Source organism: Acomys russatus, chromosome 7 (assembly GCF_903995435.1).
Source record: "Acomys russatus chromosome 7, mAcoRus1.1, whole genome shotgun sequence".
NCBI classification, from domain to species: domain Eukaryota; kingdom Metazoa; phylum Chordata; class Mammalia; order Rodentia; family Muridae; genus Acomys; species Acomys russatus.
Genome location: NC_067143.1, coordinates 59,141,863 through 59,163,957, shown reverse-complemented (window position 1 = coordinate 59,163,957; position 22,095 = coordinate 59,141,863). Strand labels below are relative to the sequence as shown.

The 22,095-nt window shown below is 44.7% G+C and overlaps 1 protein-coding gene and 1 pseudogene across 6 annotated transcripts in view; both read left to right on the top strand.

The window, feature by feature from the left end:
* The window catches only part of Dennd2b (DENN domain containing 2B), a 196,961-nt gene that overhangs the window by 30,136 nt on the left and 144,730 nt on the right, over positions 1–22,095 (top strand). For 2 of the 6 annotated variants that reach the window (XM_051149197.1, XM_051149201.1), the window contains exon 1: positions 1,977–2,132. The exons of 1 other annotated variant lie outside the window; for it this stretch is intronic. In XM_051149197.1, coding sequence (XP_051005154.1) covers positions 2,122–2,132 — 11 coding nt within the window. In that variant the 5' untranslated portion in view covers positions 1,977–2,121. Of the gene's footprint in view, positions 1–1,973; positions 2,133–2,156; positions 2,572–22,095 lie in introns of those variants that run through there. 3 more of the 6 variants (XR_007830935.1, XM_051149198.1, XM_051149200.1) reach the window with 3 other exon arrangements.
* Positions 12,502–12,967, top strand: LOC127192354 (60S ribosomal protein L30-like; annotated as a pseudogene).

The following is a 22,095-nucleotide window of genomic DNA, read 5'->3' as shown; positions in this document are numbered from 1 at the left end:
CCCTACCTCAGCCTCTTGAGAAGCTAGAGTCACAGGCCCTTCACTGTGCTCAGCTTATTTATATTTTATTCACTCAAATTGCATGAATGCATTGTGGACTTATTTCATGGTAGGCATAAAGGATGCAATTGTGAGCAAGCTAGACTTGGCTCCTGTCCTCAGAGCATACTGCTTTTTCTATAGATGTCACCCACAGGAAAAATGGGAGGTTAATACACGTTCCTTTAGGTTTAGAAGTGAGCGACTGCTGAGCCTCTTTACAGGGCTGGTGGCATAGTCAGGGCTACAGCTTGTCTTTAGTATGCAAATTGAGGCCTCTGAATAATCTCTACCTCCTTCCCCCACTATAGCTCCTCAGAGCTGGGAGTTTGCCAGGAGCATTAAGCTATGAGGCTTGGCTTGTCATCGCACCTCTCCTGTGTCCCTGGTCGCCCTCCCTGCTTCCATGCAGGCATTCCTTCCTTCTGTGTTGGGGGAACAAGCACCCTAATTTAAGACTGGAGATTAGAGAGGCAAGCACGTCCAAGGGTAGCCCAGTTCTCCTGTAGGATCCACATGCCAGTGAACCACTGTTGGATTTTGAGTTTGGAGTACAACCTATACCGACTTGCTTAGTTCCAGGTAGAGAGAGCCTTTGTTTTCCAGAGTGCCTCAACAGCAGCTGAAACTTTGGGTTTTCCCAATGTAGAACCAATTCACCTTTGTAAAGGTAAAGTCTACCAGACACCCTCTCTGATGCCAACATGACGGCGGTAAAGAGTTAATGACATGATACTGCAGTTCATTTCTGATACCCTCTTTTGGCAAAGGAACAATAAGGTTTTTTGTTTGTTTGTTTGTTTGTTTGTATCAGTTTAGTTCTTGCCACTAGTTGGGTTTGATCGTGAGTAGGTTGAATTATTTCCAGGATGAATCTTAAACTTATTATTTTTGGTGCCTGTCTTCCAGCTGAGTAAATATCTCTTTAGGATGTGTGACACTTGAATTGGCTTGGGTTTTGAAACCCGCCTTGGCTTTAGAGCTTGCTCATATTCATCTACACACATTGGCTCTTTTGAAATGCAGGTAGTCAGTGTAAAATTATAAAGTGTGTGTGATTACAGACCAAACCCAGAGACTCACATTGTGCTGAACCCTCCCTCGGTCCTAAAAGTGTAAATTCTGTTTTGGCTATCCTAGAATTGGCCATATAGACCAGGCTGGCCTTGAACTCAAAGAGATCTGTTTGCCTCAGCTTTTCTAGTGGTGGGATTAAAGGTGTGGGCCACCACTCTCCACCAGAATTATTAATTTGAAAATTTAAATTTTGAAATTCAGTTTTCACTATTGCTCATTCTAATTCCAGGGTCTATTTGTAAGTGCTCTATGGGGAGGTGAAATCAAGTTACTTATCTTCATAGGACCCCACTAAGTAAGTATGGGTCTGGATTGTAAGTCACATAGTCTTTTTTTTTTTTTTTTTTTTTTTTTTTGAGTTTTCAAGACAGGGTTTCTCTGTGTAGACTGGCTGGCCTCGAACTCACAGGGATCCGCCTGCCTCTGCCTTCTGAGTGCTGGGATCAAAGGCGTGCACCACCATGCCTGGCATGACATAGGCCTTTCTAAACGGCTTGTTATATCGGGTCAACAATTTTTCTTCGAATTCCACTAATAAATAAGATTGTCACCAGTAACTAACTGTCTTTTGCATCATCGTCGAATGTCATCGAATGGCATTCTTTTCTACCTTTTGGTGTTGTCTGCACGTGGAGTATTTTAAATTCTCACAATTCCTGTGGTGCTCAGTTTTCATACCCGATACTTGCAGCGTCAGTTTTGCTACTGGCTGAGGTACCCAGGGTAGCTTCTTTTAATGTCTTTTGGGTTTCATAGGGCTTCTGGGCCCAAAGCCAGCTGAACGGAAAGAGCGCTTGGGGTTTGTTTGAAGGCGGGCTGGCTGTACAAGCAGCTTTTCCCAGACTTTCCCAGCTCCGGCTTTTCATGCATACCAGCAGAGCGGCTTTTTTCCCCCGGTGATTGAAACCATCTGGACTGCAGGGGGGTCACGTGTGTATGAGAAAATGACATAAAGTTTCTGATCCCCTTGTGCTTCTGCTCCAGATCCAGACAATCCGTGGTCGGATGGTGCGGAGGTGAGGGCGGTGCGGTGTGGGGGACTTCCCACCCTATCCTGGTCACACACAGCCTCCCCCCCATCCCCCGCGTCCCACGCCGGGGAGCACACCCCTCCTCCCGGCTGCTGCAGCCCACCCTTTAGGTCTCCAGTGGAGGCACGCCTCCCCTAGCCCTGCCGCCCGGGGCGCGGATACCCGCCCGCCGCCCGCCCTCTCTGCGGGAGCGGTCCCCCTCCTTGGGGCTGTGAGGCGCCCAGGGAGCTCCGAGTGTGTGGAGCTCCGGGCCGGCTCTGGCGGCGGGGTGAGCGCCTCCCGGCTGCTCTCAGGAGTCGTCTGCTGGCCCCGTTGCTTCAGCTCCCCTCCGGATGGCGGGCGGATAGGACAGAGATTCCCGTTTTGCGGCGCACCGAGCCCTTCCGCTTTCCCCACTCCGGGCCCAGGAGGGGGCTGCTGCAGCGTGAGTACAGGCGTGCGGGCCGCTGCTTTCTGAGTTGCTGGGGACGGCTCTCCCGGGCGATCGGGCGATCGTGGCCAGCCCTGCCTTCCGGTCTGGCCCCGGGTGCGTGGTGTCGGGTGTGAAGCCCTGACCCGGGTCTGGGGTTGTGCAGAACTGCAAGTAGCCTCGGAGACACAGCTGAGCTGCATTTACCTGAGCCCATGCAAATCAAGTGCGGCTGGGTAAGGAACACGCGTGTGTGTTCACACACGCAGCCACACAGACTAGCTTCCAACTCAAACAAAGGAAATTAACTTTTTCTTATATCACTTGGACCTATTAAACGGGGTTTGTTTCCTCACTACCTCCATATGCTTTCTGGTGTTAACGAAGTGACCCAGCACTGAAGGAACACACTTAAAACGCTGCTTTTAGGGTCTGAAAAATCTAGTATCCGAGTAAAGGTGAAAAGAACCAAACATTTTCTAGTGTTTTAAAAGGGATATTGCAGTGTTCTGGGGAATCTTGTGTGAACATAGTTTATAATTGCTTAAATATGGATAAAATAGCTTCCTGACGGTATGAAATTATTTGCCAAAATGCTGGTTCAAACCAGCTCTCTCTATCTCATTTCCACCCAGATGTTTCTGCTTTTGCATTGCAGGGTCTGGGGAGTGGTAAAGAAGTCATTAGCTCATGTCCAAGATATTAAGGGCCATAAGGACAATCCCCAAATGACTACATAATTGCTTTATTTTTTTTGTGTTTTCTACAAAGGGTGTTTTTCAGAAGGTGGATGCCTTGATTTTGAGGGTGGGGGACAATGTCTTATGAAACTCAGACTGGCCTAAACTTTTGAGCTTTCTGCCTTCACCATCCAAATCCTGGGATTGTGGATGTGAAAACACCAAACCTTGCTCCCTTCATGTTTCTTTTCTTTTTCTTTTTTTTTCTTTTAGAAGTAGAGATGTCTGAAGAATCAGAAGTAGTGGAAATTTCTAGAAAACTTAATGAAAAATACTGAGTTGTCCGTGGTCTCCTGTGGTCTCCATATCCTATGCTGAATTAGGAAGACTCTGAGGCTCTGGAGTCTATTAAATGCATACTGTAGCCAGCTGTGGTGGTGCACCCCTTTTATCCCAGCACTGGGGAGGCGGAGGCAAGCTGATCTCTGTGAGTTCGAGGCCAGCCTGGTGTACAAAGTGAGTTCAGGACAGCCAAGGCTACACAGAGAAACCCTGTGTTGAAAACCAAAACCAAAACCAAAAAATGTAAATTGTGAAGCACAAGTCGTCTGGCTTCTGTTGGTCTGGGTGAGAGTCTCTTGGAGACCAACAGACTAAGCACTCCTTTTTATTTGCTAAGGAAACATTACCTTTGGAAAGACTGTGCAAAATATGGGAAAGAGACTGATTCAAGTAAATACTGGGAGAAAGATACATATTGGAAGTGTTTCCTGTTCTTTAATTGGGCCAGAAAGGAACTCTTTTCTAGCAGTTTCAAGATAACCTTTATTATCAGTGTATTTTCTGTTGTGATTGGTTTAGTAATTAGAAAAGTGTTTGTTCCTCAGGATGGGTACTTGTGGAGAAAGGATGACACAAGCAAATATCTAGTTGATTGACTTAGCGTGTAAGATTTATAGATCAAGTAGAAAATGGTTATGAGGCAGGAGCACTTCCCAGAAGAGAGGCTGTTTGAGTCGGGTCTGGAAGAGTGGTTGTGCAAATGAGTGGAGCAGAGGTGATGGTGGGGTTTTCAGGAGCACAGAGTGGGCCGTTTGGTTGGGAACCAGGGAGAAGCGTCAACTGGAGCAGCAGTGCTCTGTGCTGTGAGCTGCCGGGCCTTCCCTCACTCATGACTATTGCTCCTGTTTTAGGACAGAAGAGCAGAGCCGTCAGTAGCCTGCTCAAGATAGCGCGGCAGTCACTGTGGCAGAGCTGGCGTTTAGGTGCGCAGTTTACCCTGACTCAGTTTTGTCTTCACTGCTGCTTCCACAGTGAGGAGTGGGAGGTCCAGCGGCAGGGACTGTGGTCAGCTGGAATTCTGGCTCACAGGCTAGAGTTCTATCCCACAGACATCATCAGCCTTCTGAAGGGTTGTTTTGTTTTGTTGCGGGGGGCGGCGGGTTTCGAGACAGGGTTTCTCTGTGTAGCCATGACTGTCCTGGACTCGCCTTGTAGACCAGGCTGGCCTCGAGCTCACAGCGATCCACCTGCCTCTACCTCCCAAGTAAGTGTTGGGATTAAAGGCGGGGGGGGGGGGGGGGGAAGGGGGGGGGGGGGCACCACGCCCAGCCTTCTGAAGGTTTTTGAGAAAAGCGGTGATGACCAGACAGTATTTTTAGAAGATCCGTGCGGAAGTGGTCCATAGGAATGTGATGTCATAGTTCATAATCAGGAGGCTAAAAAGGAAATGTAAGCAAGGTGTCTGTGCGTTTCAGTTTATTCCCCATAGACAGTAAGGACCCTGCAGTAAGTAGTTAGGTAACTGGGAAGAAGCTGGTTGTATTGACCACAGGGTTGCTGGGAACAAGAAGGGAGCGGCATGTTAGCTGACAAACGCTGAAATGGAGTGTGTGTGGAGCAGTGCTACCGGGGCCTTGTCCTGTATGTTCTGCACACATTTTGCAATACTCCAGGGACTGTTTTTCTCTCTGACAACTACCCTGAGAGGCAGAGTTCAGTGCTGTGATGTAAGAGCCTTTCCTTGCCTGCCCATACATTCTCCTGCTTCTAATTAACAATGCTTAATTTTAAAATAAGAAAAACATGAACGAAGATTATCTTTCTTAATGAGGCCAAACACCAAATGGGACCAACCTATCTCGCCTTGTGTAACTGGTGGAACAGTAAGAAGCCTTCGGAGTACCACTGTGTGCTAATGTAGGAATAGGGATGTGGAAGGTCCTTCCTGTCCGTCAGGTTTCTTACCAGGGAGTTGTGTTTGTAGGTACTGTTAGGGGACATAAAGGGTCACTGAATCCCCTACTTTATAACCAGGCTTTTTGATCCTCTACAGATACTGGACACAGAAGGGGCAGCAGTGGGTGGCTCTAGCTCACTAGACTTCTCCTTGAGTAGCCTGGAGTTCTTGTGTTCCCTCTGTAGACTCGGTTTTTTCTTTTTTCTTTCCTTCCGAACTTGTTTAGTTTTCTGAAGACTTGGTTGTTAGGCTAGAGTATCAGAAAGTGGGAGGTAGCACATAAAAGGCAGACACTCCCTGGGATCTATGCGGGTGACCCTATGAAGGCCTCCTAGTAATGAAGGCTATGGAGCCTGAACCATCCATCTTCTACAGCCAGGCAAGGCTCCCAGTGGTGGCACTGGGACACCGACTCAGCCACAAACTACAGTCTGGCCTGCCTGCAGGATGTGCTGGGGAAATGGTCCTGCAGGACTTGTGGGATTGGTTAAGCCATGACTAGTTTAAATCGAAGCCCATGCCCGACGCTGTCTAGATGACCAGGAAGCAGCGGCTGGATAGCCCAGAAACCTAGGGTAGAACCAAACACACACTCGCACGCACGCACCCCCTCAGCCACCTTACCCCTCGCCCCCACCCCCAACAAGATTCCTATACTTAAAGAGGCAGCTGATGAAAGTGGATACTGAGACTCCGAGCCAGACATTAGGCAGACAGAGAGAGAGAGAGAGAGAGAGAGAGAGAGAGAGAGAGAGAGAGAGAGAGAGAGAGCGCGAGCGCGCCCAGGTTGGAGGTCTCCATTTGGTTTCTCCCCTCAGAGCTCCAGGACCCTACTGGAAGAGGGCAAGGAGGAATTGTGGCAGCCAGGGAAGGTCAAGGACACTCACTGGAAGAGCACAGCCATGCACATACTTAACTGAGCAGGGCTCATAGGGGCTCATGGAGACTAAAGTGGCCAGCATGGAGCCTGCATGGGTCTCTGCTAGGTCCTCTGCATATGATTGCTGGCTTGCTGTTTTGGGAGGACTTAGGACAGTGCCAGCGGGGGTGTCTGACTCTTGCTTGCTCTTGGTACCTTTTTCCTTGTACTGCATTGCCTAGCCCAGCTGTGATGTTTGTGCCTGGTTTTATTGTATATTGTTGTGCCATGTTTGTTTGATGTCCCTGGGAGGCCTGCTTTTTTTCTAGGGGAAGAGGTGGAGCCCTGCAGTTGGGGCAGGGGTCGGGGTGGGGGAAGTGGATTTGTGGGAGAGAGGAGGTAAGGGAGCACTGGAAGGAGTGGAGGGAAGGGAATCTGTGGCTGGATGTATCATATGAGAGAAGAATAATTTAAAAATGTAAAAAAAAAAAAACGCCATAAAATATAATAATAAAATGTATTATAAATAATTAGATAAAATAAAAAAAAAAATAGAAAAGGCGAATATCCAAAATATGTGAAGAACTAAAAGCAACAACAAAAATGGACATCAGGAAAATTAATAACCCAATTTAAAAATGGGATACAGATCTAAACAGAGAATTCTCAAAAGAAGAAATTCAAATGGCTAAAAAAACACTTAAAGAAATGTTCAACAGAGCCGAGTGTGGTGATGCACATCTTTAATCTCAGCACTTGGGAGACAGAGGCAGGCAGAGAGCTGTGAGTTCGAGGCCAGCCTGGTCTGCAAAGTAAGTGTAAGACAGCCAAGCCTACATAGAGAAACCCTGTCACAAAAAACAAAAACAAAACCAAACAAACAAACAAAAAATGTTCAACATCCTTAGTCATCAGGGAAATGCAAATCAAAACTACTTTGAGATTTCGTCTCACACCTGTCAGAATGGCTGATCAATAAAGCAAATGACAGCTCATGCTGGTTAGGATGTGGAGTGAGGGGAACTGAATATTCATCAGGTGCTGGTGGGAGTGCAGAGTTGTCCAACCGATATAGAAATCAGTGTGTTGGCTTCTCAGGAAGATGGAAAATACATCAAAAAAAAAAAAAAATGTAGGCACTTAGTGCTATGAACTTTCCTTCTAGAGCTGCCTTCGTTGTGTCCTATAAGTTTGGGGATATTGTGTGTTTTCAGTCAATTCTAGAACATCTTAGTTTCTGTCTTGATCCATTTTTTCATTGACTAGTGAGTTGTTAGGTTTCCATGAGTTTGTAAGCTTTTTGTTGTTTCTGTTGTTGATACTCAGCTTTAATCTTTGGTGATCAGATAGGATACAGGGTGTTATTTCGATTTTCTTGTGTCTGTTGAAACTTGTTCTGTGTCCAAGTATGTGGTCAATTTTGGAGAATGTTCCTGAGCTGATGAGAAGAAGGTGTAGTCTTTTGTATTTGGGTGAAGTGTTTTGTAAACATGTGTTAGGTCCATTTGGTGTATGATGTCAGCTAGCTCCAACATTTCTCTGTGTAGTTTTTGTCTAGATGACCGGTCTAGTTGGCAAGAGTGGGGGACTGAAGTCACCACTATCAGTGGGTGAGGGTCAATGTGTGATTTAAGCTGTAGCAGTTTTTCAGCAGGAAGTAGTCTAACGATATTAATGCTCTCTTTCCCTTCTATCCTTCTTTCTGTCCTGCCTAGTGTTGGGGGGTTGGAAGGGACAGGGGTGGTATAGGGACGTAGGAATAAGAACTCAATAGAGTAGGCAAAAGTCCTGCTACATTAATGAGCAGTGTTTGCTAATTAGTGTTATTTTGGCGTGTGTTTGTTTCCCCTCTTTCGACCTGCTGGTCTAGGATTATTTATTCCTTGTGTTGTGGGGTGTGTGGCTAACCTCCTTGGGTTGATGGTTTCCTTCCAGGGCCTTCTGTAGGGCTGTAGATAGATATTGCTTAAATTTGGTTTTACGGGATGCCTTATTTTCTCCATCTATTCTGGTTGACAGATTTGCTGACTGTATAGTCTGGGCAGCACCTGTGGTCCTAGAGTCTATCTAGTCTTTTCTGGCTTTTGAATCTCCATTGAGAAAGCAGGTATTATTCTAATAGGTCTGCCTTTATATGTTACTGGGTCTTTTCCCCTTGCAGCTTTTAATATTTTTTCTTAGTCCGCCAAGAGGCCTCTCTTTTCTGGTCTAGTCTATTGGTGTTCTGTATGCTTCTGGTCTAGTCTATTGGTGTTCTGTGTGCTTCTTGTACCTTGATAGGCCTTTCCTTCTTTATGTTAGGAAAATTTTCTACTATGATTTTGTTGAAAGTATTTCATTTGACCTAGATTTCTTCTCTCTCTATTCCTATTATTCTTAGATTTGGTCTTATAGTGTCTCAGGTTTCCTAGATGTGTTGTGCCAGGAGTTTTTAGATTTAACGTTTTCTCTGACTGATGTATCCATTCCTTCTACCCTCAGTGCCTGAAATTCTCTCTTCCATCTACTATTCTGTGGGCGAGGCCTGCCTCTGAGGTTCCTGTTCAAACTTCTAAACTTTTCATTTCCATGTTTCCCTCAGTTTGGCTTGTATTTATTGATTCTATTTCCACTTTCAGGTCTTGAACCATTTTATTCATTTCCTCCAGCTGTTTGTGTTTTCATAGATTTCTTTAAGGACCTCTATCATATTCGTAAAGGCTGTGCAAAGGTTGTTTTCTTGTGCTTCAGCGATGTTGCAGTACTCAAGGCCAGCTGTGGTAGGGTTTTGGCTCTAGTGGAGACATTGTGCTGGTGACCGGGCATCTGGGACTGGGAAGGTTGTAATTCTAGGGGCTGATAGCTGGTCTTGTCTTTGCTAGGTGGGTGTTTTGTTCCTTGTTTCTGTTACCTTCTCTGGTTCTGAAGAGACTGTGGTGGCTGCATGTTGTCTGGTCGGAGAATCTTCTGGGACTCTGATAGGTGGTGTTGCAGGTAAAGTGTGTTTCTGGGTATTGGGAGCTGACACTTAGGAATGGGGCTGGGGTGGGCTGGGGTGGGGGTGGGTTGAGGGGACCCACAGAAGAGAGGGAAGCAGAGTATTCTACCAAAATCTGCTTAGTTTCCTGGAAATTGCAGCAGAGAGCGAGGAGAAGCCACACAGATAGTCTGCTACAGAGCTGGGGATCAGACTGGGCATTAGATTTGGAGGAGCCGAGGGAGGAGAGTGAAGATCTGTAGTTCACTCACCTGTGTTGATAGCCTAATCAGTTCCCTGGCAGCCTTGCCTGTCCAGGTAATGGCAGGTGGCGGTTGGGGCCGGATAGAGCAAGGAGTGGTGGGGAAGGAAGGTGTGAGAGAAAAATCTGTGTGATCTGCCGGAGATGGAGGCAGAGGCAGACGCAGACAGGAGGGGAGGCCACAGCAGGTGGTCGGCTACAGAATGGGGGCTGAGACTGAAAGGGATTGGATTTGGAGAAGAGGAGGAAGAGGTGAAGGTCTGCAGTCGGCCTACTTGCTTCCCTGGCCAGAATGTGCTTTCCGCTGTCTACACTCAGTTTTTCATCAGAGCTCTGGAAATCTGAGGTGTTGAGTTGGGCTTTGGGATGACCAGTATGTCTATAGGCAATGACTCATTTTGGGATCTGGCCCTCTAAAGAACGATACTCTCTCAGGATGGATCATTTGAAGTGAAAAATCACGAGTTAAGGTTCCAGCCTTGCCGTTTCTTCACAGGTTTCTGGAATTTGATGACTTAGGAGTAGCTCAGTTTTGTTTTGTTGAGATGGAGTCTCACTATGCCTTGGTTGTGGCTTGGAGCTTGCTCTAAACCAAGCTGGTGTTGTGCTCTGGAATCACCTGGCTCATGACTGCTGGGATAAAGGTGTGCACCACCCTTCAGGCAATCACTCAGTTTTTTGGCCTCTAGGCTGTGCTTATCCTTTAGGGCTAGACAGGAAGTTATGTTCAAGTGAGCCTCTGGGTTCATTTTCCCATTTTGTGTCTCGAATCTCCTGAGAGCCATTTTGTTTTATCTGGATAGAAAGAGACACATTGTTCATGTTTCCTCAGAGGGGGGTGGCACTCACTGTCTGTCAGTTGGTGAGCTTTTCTGAGGAATTCCTGAAAGTTCTCAAATCTAGTCCTGAGACTTGGAGGGTCTTGTTAAGAGGTTTTTTTGTTGTTGTTGTTGGTATCAAACAAAAAACAAAGAAGAAAGAAAGAAAGAAAAGAAGCACCAAAACATGTAACCAGGTGTGTCTGTGAAATAACAGCCTTGCAAAAACTCCTTTTTTTTCCCTTCTGCTCCCCCACCTCCATCCCCAGACAAGGTTTCTCTGTGTATCCTTGGCTGTCCTGTATTCGCTTTGTAGCTTTTGTTGTTGTTGTTGTTGTTTTTGAGACAGAGTTTCTCCTTGTAACAGAGTCCTGGCTGTCCTGGACTCTCTTTGTAGACCAGGCTGGCCTTGATCTCAAAGATCCAGCTGCCTCTGCCTCTGCCTTTGTTCCCCAAGTGCTGGGATTGCTTTGCTTACACAGTTGCTATTTTTATATGTGGTGAGCAGTTGTCAGTTTTATCCCTTGTTAGAGGAGTGATTTAAGTTTTCTGAAAGATAGGACTGGATTCCTTTTGATACCCAAGTGTAACCTGGTACAAATTTTGACGGTTTGAGATGACTCTATCTCCAGTTAAGCCTAAATCTTTGTTAAACCACTTGAGCTCTCAGGAGGCTGAAGTAGGAGGAGAGCAAGTTCAAGACAAGCCTGGAGAGCTTTTGTTGAGATCCTGTCTCAAAAAAGTTAAAAACAATAAAAGTGGGAAGGGGCTGGAGAGTGGCTCAGCTGTTAAACAGTTTGGTGAGATTGGAGTTGCTGTCCCCAGAAGCCATGTAAATGCCAGGTGGGTGTGAAGGCCCCAACTAGTTCTAGTGCTAAGAAAGAAAGAGAAGATGAGATTTTCCCTCTACATCAAAAGTATTGTGGAGCTCTGGTTTCAGCTGAGTGACCCTATCTCAGTGTATAAGGTGGAGAGCAAACTCCTAACATCAGCCTCAGGTCTCCCCACACACACTATGAAAAATTTAAAAACAAAGTCGGGCATGGTAGCACATGCTTTTAATCTCAGCACTATTGGAAGGCAGAGGCAGGTGGATCTCTATGAGTTCAAGGACAGAGTGGTCTACAAAGAGTCCAGGACAGCCAGGGCTACACAGAGAAACCTTGTCTCAAAAAACAAAACAAAAACAAAAAAAATTTAAAACAAGGTGGTAGAGTCCTTCTTAGCATGTGTAAGGTCCTGGGTCAGCACCCAGTACCACACATGTAAACATTATTTGGTACCTCCTAACTTAAGTGTTGGAGGTAAAGTTCTGAGCTCATGTGGGTGTTGAGCTGACCTGAAAGGGAGGCTGAACATGTAGAATTGTATTTTCTGCTGACAAATAGGACCTAATTAGTTATTTTTCCTATCAGACATGTCAGGTTACATTTGCTGTGCTGGGAACTGCAGTTAGTAGGGCGTCCTTTCAGAGAGTACCACTGTGATTAGTAGTAAGGACTGTCTTGGGGAGCTCATTCTGAAAGCTTATTATTTTTCTCCAGGTTCCATACACTGGTTACAAGTCCAAGGAGAATGGCAATTCTTTTAAAAATTGTGTCCTTGGACTGGGACTATACCTCATCTGGTATGGACAAATCCCTGGGTTTGATCCTTAACACTGCATAAATAGGGAGTGGTGGTACACACCTGCTCTCTAAGCACAGCAGAGGTGGAGGTAGGAGGACCAGGAGTTAAAAATAATCTTTTTCCACTATATAGTGAGTTTAAGGTCAGTCTGTAACATACGAAACTGTCTCAAAACAAACAAACAAACAAACAAACTACACACCTGCTCTCTAAGCACAGCAGAGGTGGAGGTAGGAGGACCAGGAGTTAAAAATAATCTTTTTCCACTATATAGTGAGTTTAAGGTTAGTCTGTAACATACGAAACTGTCTCAAAACAAACAAACAAACAAACAAAACAAAACAAAACAAAACAAAAAACAAAACCCAAATCATGTACTGGCTGGGTATGGTGCATACTTGTAATCTCTGCACTGAGGAGGCAGAGGTGGGAGCATTAGGAATTCTAGACCATAGGCTGGGGACATAGCTTGCCTTGCAAACCTGAAGACTTGAGTTTGATTACCAGAACCTTCTGATATTAAAATGCTAGGTATTGTGGGAACTCCTTCCTTTCTCCCTCCTTGGCCATCTTGGTGGCTGATCTTGGTTAGGGATTGTCCCGCACCTAAGGCAGGAAGATGGTGACCACAAAGAAGACGAAAAAGTCTCTGGAGTCAATCAACTCTATAAGCTCCAGCTTGTTATGAAAAGTGGAAAGTATGTGCTGGGTACAAGCAGACTCTGAAGATAATCAGACAAGGCAAAATGAAATTGCCTTGCGTTGAGGAAATCTGAAATAGAATATTATGCCATGTTGGCTAAAACTGGTGTTCATCAACACAGTGGCAATAATATTGAATTGGGCACAGCGTGTGGAAAATAATACAGAGCGTGCATACTGGGTATCTTTGACCCAGGAGATTCTGATATGATTAGAAGATGCCAGAACAGACTGGTGGAAAACAAACCAGGAAAGTTTTCCTTTAATAAAACTTTGCCGGAACTCCTTTAAAAAAAAAAATCTAGGTATAGGGGGGCTGGAGAGATGGCTGAGTCGTTAAGAGCACTGTCTGCCCTTCCAAAGGACCTGAGTTCAATCCCCGGCAGCCACATGGCAGCTCACAACAGCCTGTAACTCCAGTTCCAAGGGATCTGATACCTACATACCAATGCACATAAAATAAAACTAAATAAAAACTATTTAGCTAGGCATGGTAGCATAAGCCTTTAAAAAAACAAACAAACAAACAAAAGGCGAGAAGTAGTGGTGTGTACTTGTAATCCCGGCATGGATGAGGTGGAGATCTCAAGGCTCACTGGCCAGCCAGACTAGCCTACTGACTGACTTCTAGGCTGCTGAGAAGTCCTGTCTCTGAAAAAATGGTGCCCAGTGCCCAGAGAATGATACCTGAGCTTGTCTTGTCTTTCACATGTATGTGTCCCCTGTGCACATACACTCTGAGGGAGAGGGAGAGAGAATATATTTAAGGATGGTTTGGGTTACAAAGCAATTCCTTAAAAAGAACCCTAAAACTAAAAAATTAATTCTGTTCTTACATGGTGGGGAGTGGTCATGTGAACCTTTTGTTTGAGTAGACGCTAGAGTCTGTTTGTAGAGACCTAGAGGCGAAGGAAAACTACTTGCAGAGGGGTAGTGCTTTGTGTTAGCATGGAAACGGCATTCACTGTGATGATTTGTTTTGCTATTTTTCTCCCCACATCTCTGTTTTGACAGGCCGCTGCCTCATATTGGAATAATGTTTAGGACCACAGTATTTGTACTGAAAGAGTCATGGGAAAGGTCGTGGGGTGTAGTTCAGTGGTAGAATGCTCACCTGGCATGTATAGGGTCCTAGGTTTGGTCCCCAGCTCTGGAAAAGAAGAGAAAAATGTCATGGAAGCCTCATGGAAGATGGGACCTCTTGTTTCAGGTGGCCTTCTTTATTTTCTCTTTTAAACAAAATTCCCACCGTGTGTGTGTGTGTGTGTGTGTGTGTGTGTGTGTGTGTGTACACATGTGCGCACGTGCATGTGTCACGTTGTGAGTATGGAGATGAGAGGATGTTTGTGGGAGTTGGTTCTCTCCTTTCACCATGTCAGTTCTGGGGATTAAACTCAGGTCATGAGGCTTGTTGGTAAATTCTTTAACCTGCTGAGTCATCTTCTTGGCCCCTAGATCATGTTTTTGTTTGTGTTTTTAAAGCTCCGTAAGTAGTTTAGTAATCAGTATGAGCTACAAGATTAGTTGATAACATGACAGCCTTATTCCATGTTTAAGTTTGTTCAGGAAGCAGTATCATGGCCACATTCAGTTACCTACTTAGTTTCCATGTGTTTGTTACTATTACTGGTCCCTAGAGGGCCTAGGTATGAAATCCAGACTTGGTTGAAGCCATTATCAAGAATTGGTCCTTGTGAAGCATTATTTTCTGTGGCCTATCACTGTGTGTGTGTGTGTGTGTGTGTGTGTGTGTGTGTGTGTGGTGGAGGGACGATAAACAAGGACAGATAGTTCTATGGAAGTTCAATTTTAAAAGTAAGTTACAAGTATTGTTTCCTTGTTAAGTTAGACCTCTGTTCTATGGGAAATGCTTATCAACTGAGTGTATTTTGAGTCTTCACAGTAGCTGGCTGAAGGCATTGTGACCTTGTGCAGTGGTGGGAAGAGCCCTGCAAGGCAACTTTCTGGGTTGTATCTGCTTCCTTCTCTCTTTTCTCCTAAGTTTTTTGGTTTTGGTTTTGGTTTCTGTGTGTGTGTGTGTGTGTGTGTGTGTGTGTGTGTTTGTGTTTTGAGACAGGTTTCTCTGTGTGGCCCTGGCTGTCCTGGACTAGCTTTGTAGACCAGGCTGGTCTTTTTTTTTTTTTTTTTTTTTATGGTTTTTTGAGACAGGGTTTCTCTGTGTAGCCTTGACTGTCGCGGACTCACTTTGTAGACCAGGCTGGCCTCGAACTCTCAGCGATCCGCCTGCCTCTGCCTCCCGAGTGGACCAGGCTGGTCTTGAACTCACAGATCTGCTTGCCTCTGTCTCCCTGAGTGCTGGGATAACAGGTGTGCACCAAGGCGTAGGTAGAGGCAGGTTTCTGAGAGTTCAAAGACAGCCTGGTCTACAAATGAGTTCCAGGGCAGCCAGGGCTATTACACAAAAAAATCTGGTCTCAAACCACAGCAACAACAAAATATTTATTTTATTATTTTTAATTGTGTGTGTGTTTGTTTGTGGGTATGTGCATGTGAATGCAGGTGCCCATGGAGGTCAGAGGCTGTGGAAGCCCTGGAGCTCTAGTTACAGGGAGTTGTTTTTTTTTTTTTTTCAAAGATTTATTTATTTGTTATTATGTATAACCTGCACCCGAGGGCCAGAGGAGGACATCAGATCACATTATAGGTGGTTGTGAGCCACCATGTGGTTTCTGGGAATTGAACTCAGGACCTCTGGAAGAGCAGTCAGTGTTCTTAACCTCTGAGCCATCTCTCCAGCCCCAGCTACAGGGAGTTGTGAAGCACCCAATATGGGTGCTGAGAACTGAATTCAGGTCCTCTGCAAGAACAGTAAGCGCTCTTAACTGCTGAGCTATCTCTCTAGTCCTTGTCCTTTCTTTCTTTCTTTTTTTTTTTTTTAAATGCTGGCTTAGATACTTTTAATTTTTTTCAATTTTTAGTTAAATTTAGTGTGTGTGGGGGGGCACTGTTGTGTATACATGGAAGTCAGAAGACAGTTTGTGAGAACCATTCTTTCTTCCAGCATATGGGACATGGGGATAGAACTCAGATTATCAAGCCTGTCAGCAAAGGCCTTTATGCTCTGAGCCATCTTGACAGCCCTTGGCTTAAGATTCTTTTTTTTTTTTTTTTTAAGACTCATTTATTTATTATTGTCTAAATGTGAGCCAGCAGGCGGAAGTGGGCACCAGATCTCTTTATAGATGGCTGTGAGCCACCATGTAGTTACTGGGAACTGAACTCAGGTCATTTGGAAGAAGAGACAATGCTCTTAACCTCTGAACCATCTCTCTAGTCCCCAAACAGGTATATATCTCCTCTGTTGTGGAAGAGATACCTCTTTTTAAGATTTATTTGTTTATTTTATTTTATGTATACGAGTGTTCTGTTTTCATGCACACCAGAAGAGGGAATCAGATTAATGGTAGTGAGCCACCATGTGGGTGCTGGGATTTGAACTCAGGACCTCTGGAGGAGCAGCAAGAGCTCTTAACCGCTCTTCAGGCTGGCTTAAGACTCTTTTAAGGCCAGGGGAACATGGAACTATTGGGTTGTTTGTTACCTGCTGTTGGGTATAGGAGGGTTTTTGTTGTTGGGTTTTTTGTTTTTGTTTCTGAAGGCAGGGTTTCTCTGTATAGCTCTGGCTCTCCTGAAGGGTTTTATACCTAGAAGAGGCAGGAATACTGAGCATAGGAGTTCAGAAGCTTGTTGGGGAAGTAGCATGGCAAATGGTTGTCTCCGCCAGGGTGGCACTGGCGTTGAATGGCTAGGAAGCATAGTGAGGGCTGGAGAGATGGCTCATCGGTTAGCAGTGTAGACTGCTCTTGCAAAGCACCAGAGTTTGGGTCCCAGCGCCTACAACTGACTGTGGCTGCAGCTTCGGGGATCTGAGGACCTCTTTTTGTCTCCACAGGCACCTGCATTCATGTGCTCATACACACATAAGCATAGCTTTAAAGTCTTTAAAAGAAATACTACAATGCTTTCTTTTACATTTATAAGACATTATTCATGAATGAGTTTTTGTAGACACACGAGCACATGCCTATGCCAAGTAAAGTTGTGTCTATGGAAGGAAATTTAAAGAAAAAGACAATAACCTGAATTCAGAACATTTATTGTTACCTGAAGTAGTAATCAAGCTCTGAATAGTGAGCCCAGATAAAGCTTAAGATGCACAGGCGATGGTAAGTCTTGGTCCTCGTAGGAACAGTTGGAAGTGTTAGAGCATCTCAGGGCCCAGTCCTAAGGACCTTCTTCTTGGGCAGTTCTGTGGCTGTGTGTGTGTCCATCCATGCCCATGTGCATTAGCATGGGAGAGGACAACTGCGTATCATTTCCCAGGCTCCATTCATTAATAAATGCTATTTTCTTTTTTTGAAGACACGGTGTCTCAGTGACTTAGGGTTCACCAAGTAGACTAGTCTAGCTGACTAATGAGCCCCCCCGGATTTACCTGTCTCTGTCTCTCCAGTGCTAGGATTATAAACACATGTTTGGCTTTTTGTTTTGTTTAGTGGAGATTCTAGGAATCAAATTCAGGTCTTTGTGTTTACAAGACAAGCACTTTACTAGCTGTCTTCCTAGCCTTGGCTTGTTCTTCTGTTTTTGTTTTGTTTTTGTATTTTGAGAGAAAGTCTTTGTTATACAGTTCCGTCTGGTGTGCTTTGACCTTACCTATGCTCTTACCTGTGCCTACTAACTGCTGGGACTTTAAGCATGTGCCATCAACCCCAATAGGGTCTGATGGCCTTCAAGTGCTAGGATTTATGGAGTATTTATTCTGTGTTAGATTCTGTAATAAGGGTTTTATGTACACTGGCTGAACCTTCCAGACAGCCTCTCGGCGTAAGTACTATGCGCATCCTCACTTGAAGGTGGAGAAACTGAGGTCCAGGGAGATGAACTCGAGATCACTCAGCTCAGGAGCTGGAGATCCAAGATATGAGGCTTCTTGGATGTTCCACTCTGACTGGTTCTGTGGAGCCTTTTCACTAGGCTCGACTCCTGTATTCCTCCTGTCCCTTTATTGACTCTTTCTGGTAGCAACCAGAGCATTCTAATGTAAGCCTCATATGGACTCTTTATACTTAGGAGTAAGAGTTAAGATTTATTATCAGTCCTTGTATGATCTAAACCCAGCCCTCCACCTGTTCTCTACTTTCCTTTAATCTCTGAGCCTTCGCCCGTCACCTGGCGTGCTCTTCCTAGATATTGTGAGTTTGTACCCTCAGTTCATTCAAGTGTGGGCTTGAGTACACAAGCTCAGAAGGCTTGCCTCATCGGTCTGGTGAAACTTCCTTGAGTCACACTCTATGCCTCTGTGATTTTTTTCATTTGTTTGTTTGTTTTTAAAAGATTTATTTATTTTATGTGTGGGTGCTCTATCTGCATGTACACCTGCATGCCAGAAGAGGGCATCAGATCATGTTATAGATGGTCGTGAGCAACCATGTGGTTGCTGAGAAGTGAACTCAGGACCTCAGGAAGAGTGAGCCGACAGTGCTCTTAACTGCTGAGCCATCTCTCCAGCTTCCTCCCTTCCCCCACACTTAAGACTTCGTTTCTGGACTCTTATGTATGTTCCTTCCCCTTATCTATACAATCTGTCTTTATGATAATACATTACTGTCTTATTATTATTTTGATGTATATGTGTGCATGTACTTATGGATATGAGGCACACCTGGCCTCATGTGACATGGAGTCTATGTCTATGTAAGGACCTGAAATGACGTGGAGTCTATGTCTATGTAAAGATACTAATCCCAGCACTGTCCAAAGGCTCCACCTCTTATTATCTTCACCTGAGGGGTCAGTTGGTTTTTCTTTTAACTTATTTAGTGTGTGTGTGCGCGTGCGCGCGCGCATGTGCATGCAGAGACAGAGACAGAATATGCCACATGTGGGCTGGTGGCTAATGGTTTTTTGGAACCAGAGTTACAGGTAGTTGTAAGCTGCCGGAATTACGTGCTAGGAGCTGAACTCATTTCCACTTGAAGAGTAGAAAGTGCTCTTTAACCACTGAGCCATCTCTAGCACCTATACAATGGTGTCCGATTAAATAATTATCTGGAACATGTCCCTTTAATTGAGTTCTGTGGATTCTTTGGAGGTCATCTCATTTAACCTTTGCAGCAGCTCTGAGAAGTGTGTTTTCTTCCTCACTTTTATATTCTTTATTCCAGTGGGATCTCAGCTATCCTCAGAGCTTCTACTAGGCCTTTAATACCAGCTCTTGGGAGGCCAAGACAGGTGAATCTGGATTCAAGGCTAGCTTGGGTCTGCAGAGTGAGATCCAGAACAGCCTGGGCTAAGACAGAGAAAGCTTGTCTTGAAAAACAAAAACAAACAAACAAACAAACAAGCGAAAAGATTTCGGGCTAGAGTCAGATGGCCTCCTTTATATCGTACAATCCCAGACAGATTCCTTACTTTCTCTGTGCCTTTGTTTCCTCATCTATAAAATGAGGCGATGGTATTATCTGCCTTATAAAATTGTGGTGAAGCTAATGATTTCACAGAAAAGATGACCTGGCAGACTGCTGTATGACCAAGGACATCCCTGAGCTTCCCGTGCTCCTTACTATAAAGCTAATCTTTTTCCTCTGTGTTCACCAACTCCTTTCATGATAACAGTCATCCCTGCCTCCTGTCAAGCATCATACTTAAAAGGCCTTTCCAGTCTCACTTTCCAGATGTGTCCTTAGCTAGTGCCGCCAGCCCCACTAAAGCCTTGGCCCGTTCTGGCTGAAAGCAGCTTTTATGACTCAGATGTCCTTCAAGTTCTGAGACTCCTCTAAACAAGCTTTGTAAAACACAGCTTAATGAATCTTCTTCCTTCTCTTTTTTAAAATTGAGGCACAAATACTAAGCTTATAGCTGGGCGGTGGTGGCGCACGCCTTTAATCCCAGCACTTGGAAGGCAGAGGCAGGTGGATATCTGTGAGTTCGAGGCCACCCTGGTCTACAGAGCCAGTCCAAGACAGACAAGGCTACACAGAGAAGCCCTGTCTTGAAAAAACCAACAAAACAAAACAATACTAAACTTAGAATGGTGGGTTTCAATGTGTATGAAGTTCCATGTAGCTACCGTTCAGATCATGAGGCAGAGCATTTACAGACCCAGCAGGTCCCCTCCCACTCCTCAGAAAACATATTGCATTCCTTCCCTAATCACTCTTCCGTTCCCACTTGTTCTGCCTTTTCTGCTCCTGTGTAAGTGAGCCACAGAAACTCTTCATGGATTCTTTTTTCACTAGATAGCTCCATCCTTTACCGTGACTTTCAGATGCCTTTGCCGTTTGGCTTTTCCTTCAAGATCTCTGTGCATACATACCCTGCCCTTTCAGCCATGCCAGAATCGTGTGAGAATCAATGTGGCCGCCTCTCCCCTTGTATTTCTTTTGCACTTGATACTCTCTTGCTGACTTCCTTATCTCCCATATTCGCACTTCAGCTCCAGGCAGAATGGAGCCGTTCTCTGCACGCTGGAAGCATGGTTGGTTGCCTACTTGTGTGTTATGGCCCCTTCCCTTCATTCGTTTTCTTTCTTGGATGGTGGGTGATTCATGCCTTATTTCCTTTAATCAGTCAGTTGAATTAAAAACAAAGATTTATTTATTTTTATTTAACGTGTATGAATGTTTTACCTGCATTTATGTATGTGTGTGTGTGTGTGTGGGGGGTGCTTGAGGAGGCCAGAGGAAAGCATTGGATCCCCTGGAGCTGGAGTTACAGATGGTTGTGAGCTGTTGACTGGGTTCTCGGAAAGGAACTCAGATTCTTTTTAGTACTCTGAACTTCTGATCAATCTCTCCAGCCCTAAGTTGGTTGTATTTTACACAAGTAGTTCATTCTTTCTATAAAAATTAGAAAAGTAAGACTGAACAAAACAAAACAAAACAATCTATTTTAATGTTATTTTTCAGAGATAATCATTGCTTACACATTTACCAAAATAAATAGGCATTCACAAAATGCTGTTTACTACTTTATTTATTCTCATTCATGTTTAGAAACTACCCCCTGTCTCTCAACACACACATTGCTATATAGATGCTGTAATGGCTAGAGACAAGGCCAGTGGTTGAATGCTTGTCTGGAAACACTTGGAATAACCTCTGTATGCCTGTATGTTTTAATGCTATTCCTCAAGTATTTAGGGAGTGGGTTGCATTTCTAGAAAGAAAGCAAATAGATGAAAAGGAGTTGACAGTTCTTGATTTGATGTGCTTAGCCAAATTGGTCTCTGGAAAGTCTTTGGCTGTGGGTGAGATGCTTGTCTTTTGGCTATCTTCACTGTGGTGGTTTGAATAGGTATGGCCTGCATAGACTCCTGTGTTTGGATGCTTGGCCCATGGGGGAGTGGTCCTTGTGGCCTTGCTGGAGGAAGAGTGTCACTGTGGGGTGAGCTTTGAGGTCTCCTAGTGCTCAAGCTTCACCCACTATGGCTCAAGATGTACAGCTCGAGGGCTGGAGAGGTGGCTCAGCGGTTAAGAGCACTGTCTGCTCTTCCAGAGGTCATGAGTTCAATTCCCAGAAACCACATGGTGGCTCACAACCATCTATAATGGGATCTGATGCCCTCTTCTGGCCTGCAGGTGTACATGCAGATAGAGTACACATATACAAAATAAATAAACAAATCTTAGCCAGGTGCAGTGGCACACACCTTTAATCCCATTACTCAGGGAGTCCGAGGCAGGAGGATCACTGTGAGTTCAAGGCCAGCCTGATCTACATTGAGAGTTCCAGACAGCCAAGGCTATACAGAGAAATCCTGTCTCAAATAAATGAATAAATAAATAAGTAAATAAATAAAATAGAAAAGATGTAGACCTCTCAGCTCCTTCTCCAGCACCATGTCTGCCATGATGACAATGGACTAACCCTCTGAAACTGTAAGGCAGCCCTAATTATGTGTTTTCCTTTATAAGAGTTGCCTTGGTTATGGTGTTTCTTCATAGCAATAAAACCATTAACTAAGACATTTACCAAACTGAAATGATAAATATTTGCAAGTCAGATCATATAAATGGTTCTTCATTAATGTTTTATTAGAATATATTAGAAAATAATGAAGTATTTTCTTACATGTTTACTGGCCATTTAATTTCTATAGTATTTCTTTGGTGATTTACGTGTTTGTGTTTCGGTGTGTATATGTTCTCTCTCTGTGTGTGTGTGTGTGTGTGTGTGTGTGTGTGTGTGTGTGTGTGCGCGCGCGTGTGCGCGCCTTCACAGTGTGTGTGCCACATGTGTATGGGTGTCACATACACCCACAGAGGATGTTGGATCTCTTGTGGAGCTGGCAGTATACTTGATGTAATGAAAAAGAATTTACATCCAATTGACACTACATTACATTAATAAATAGGTGCACATTTTGCAA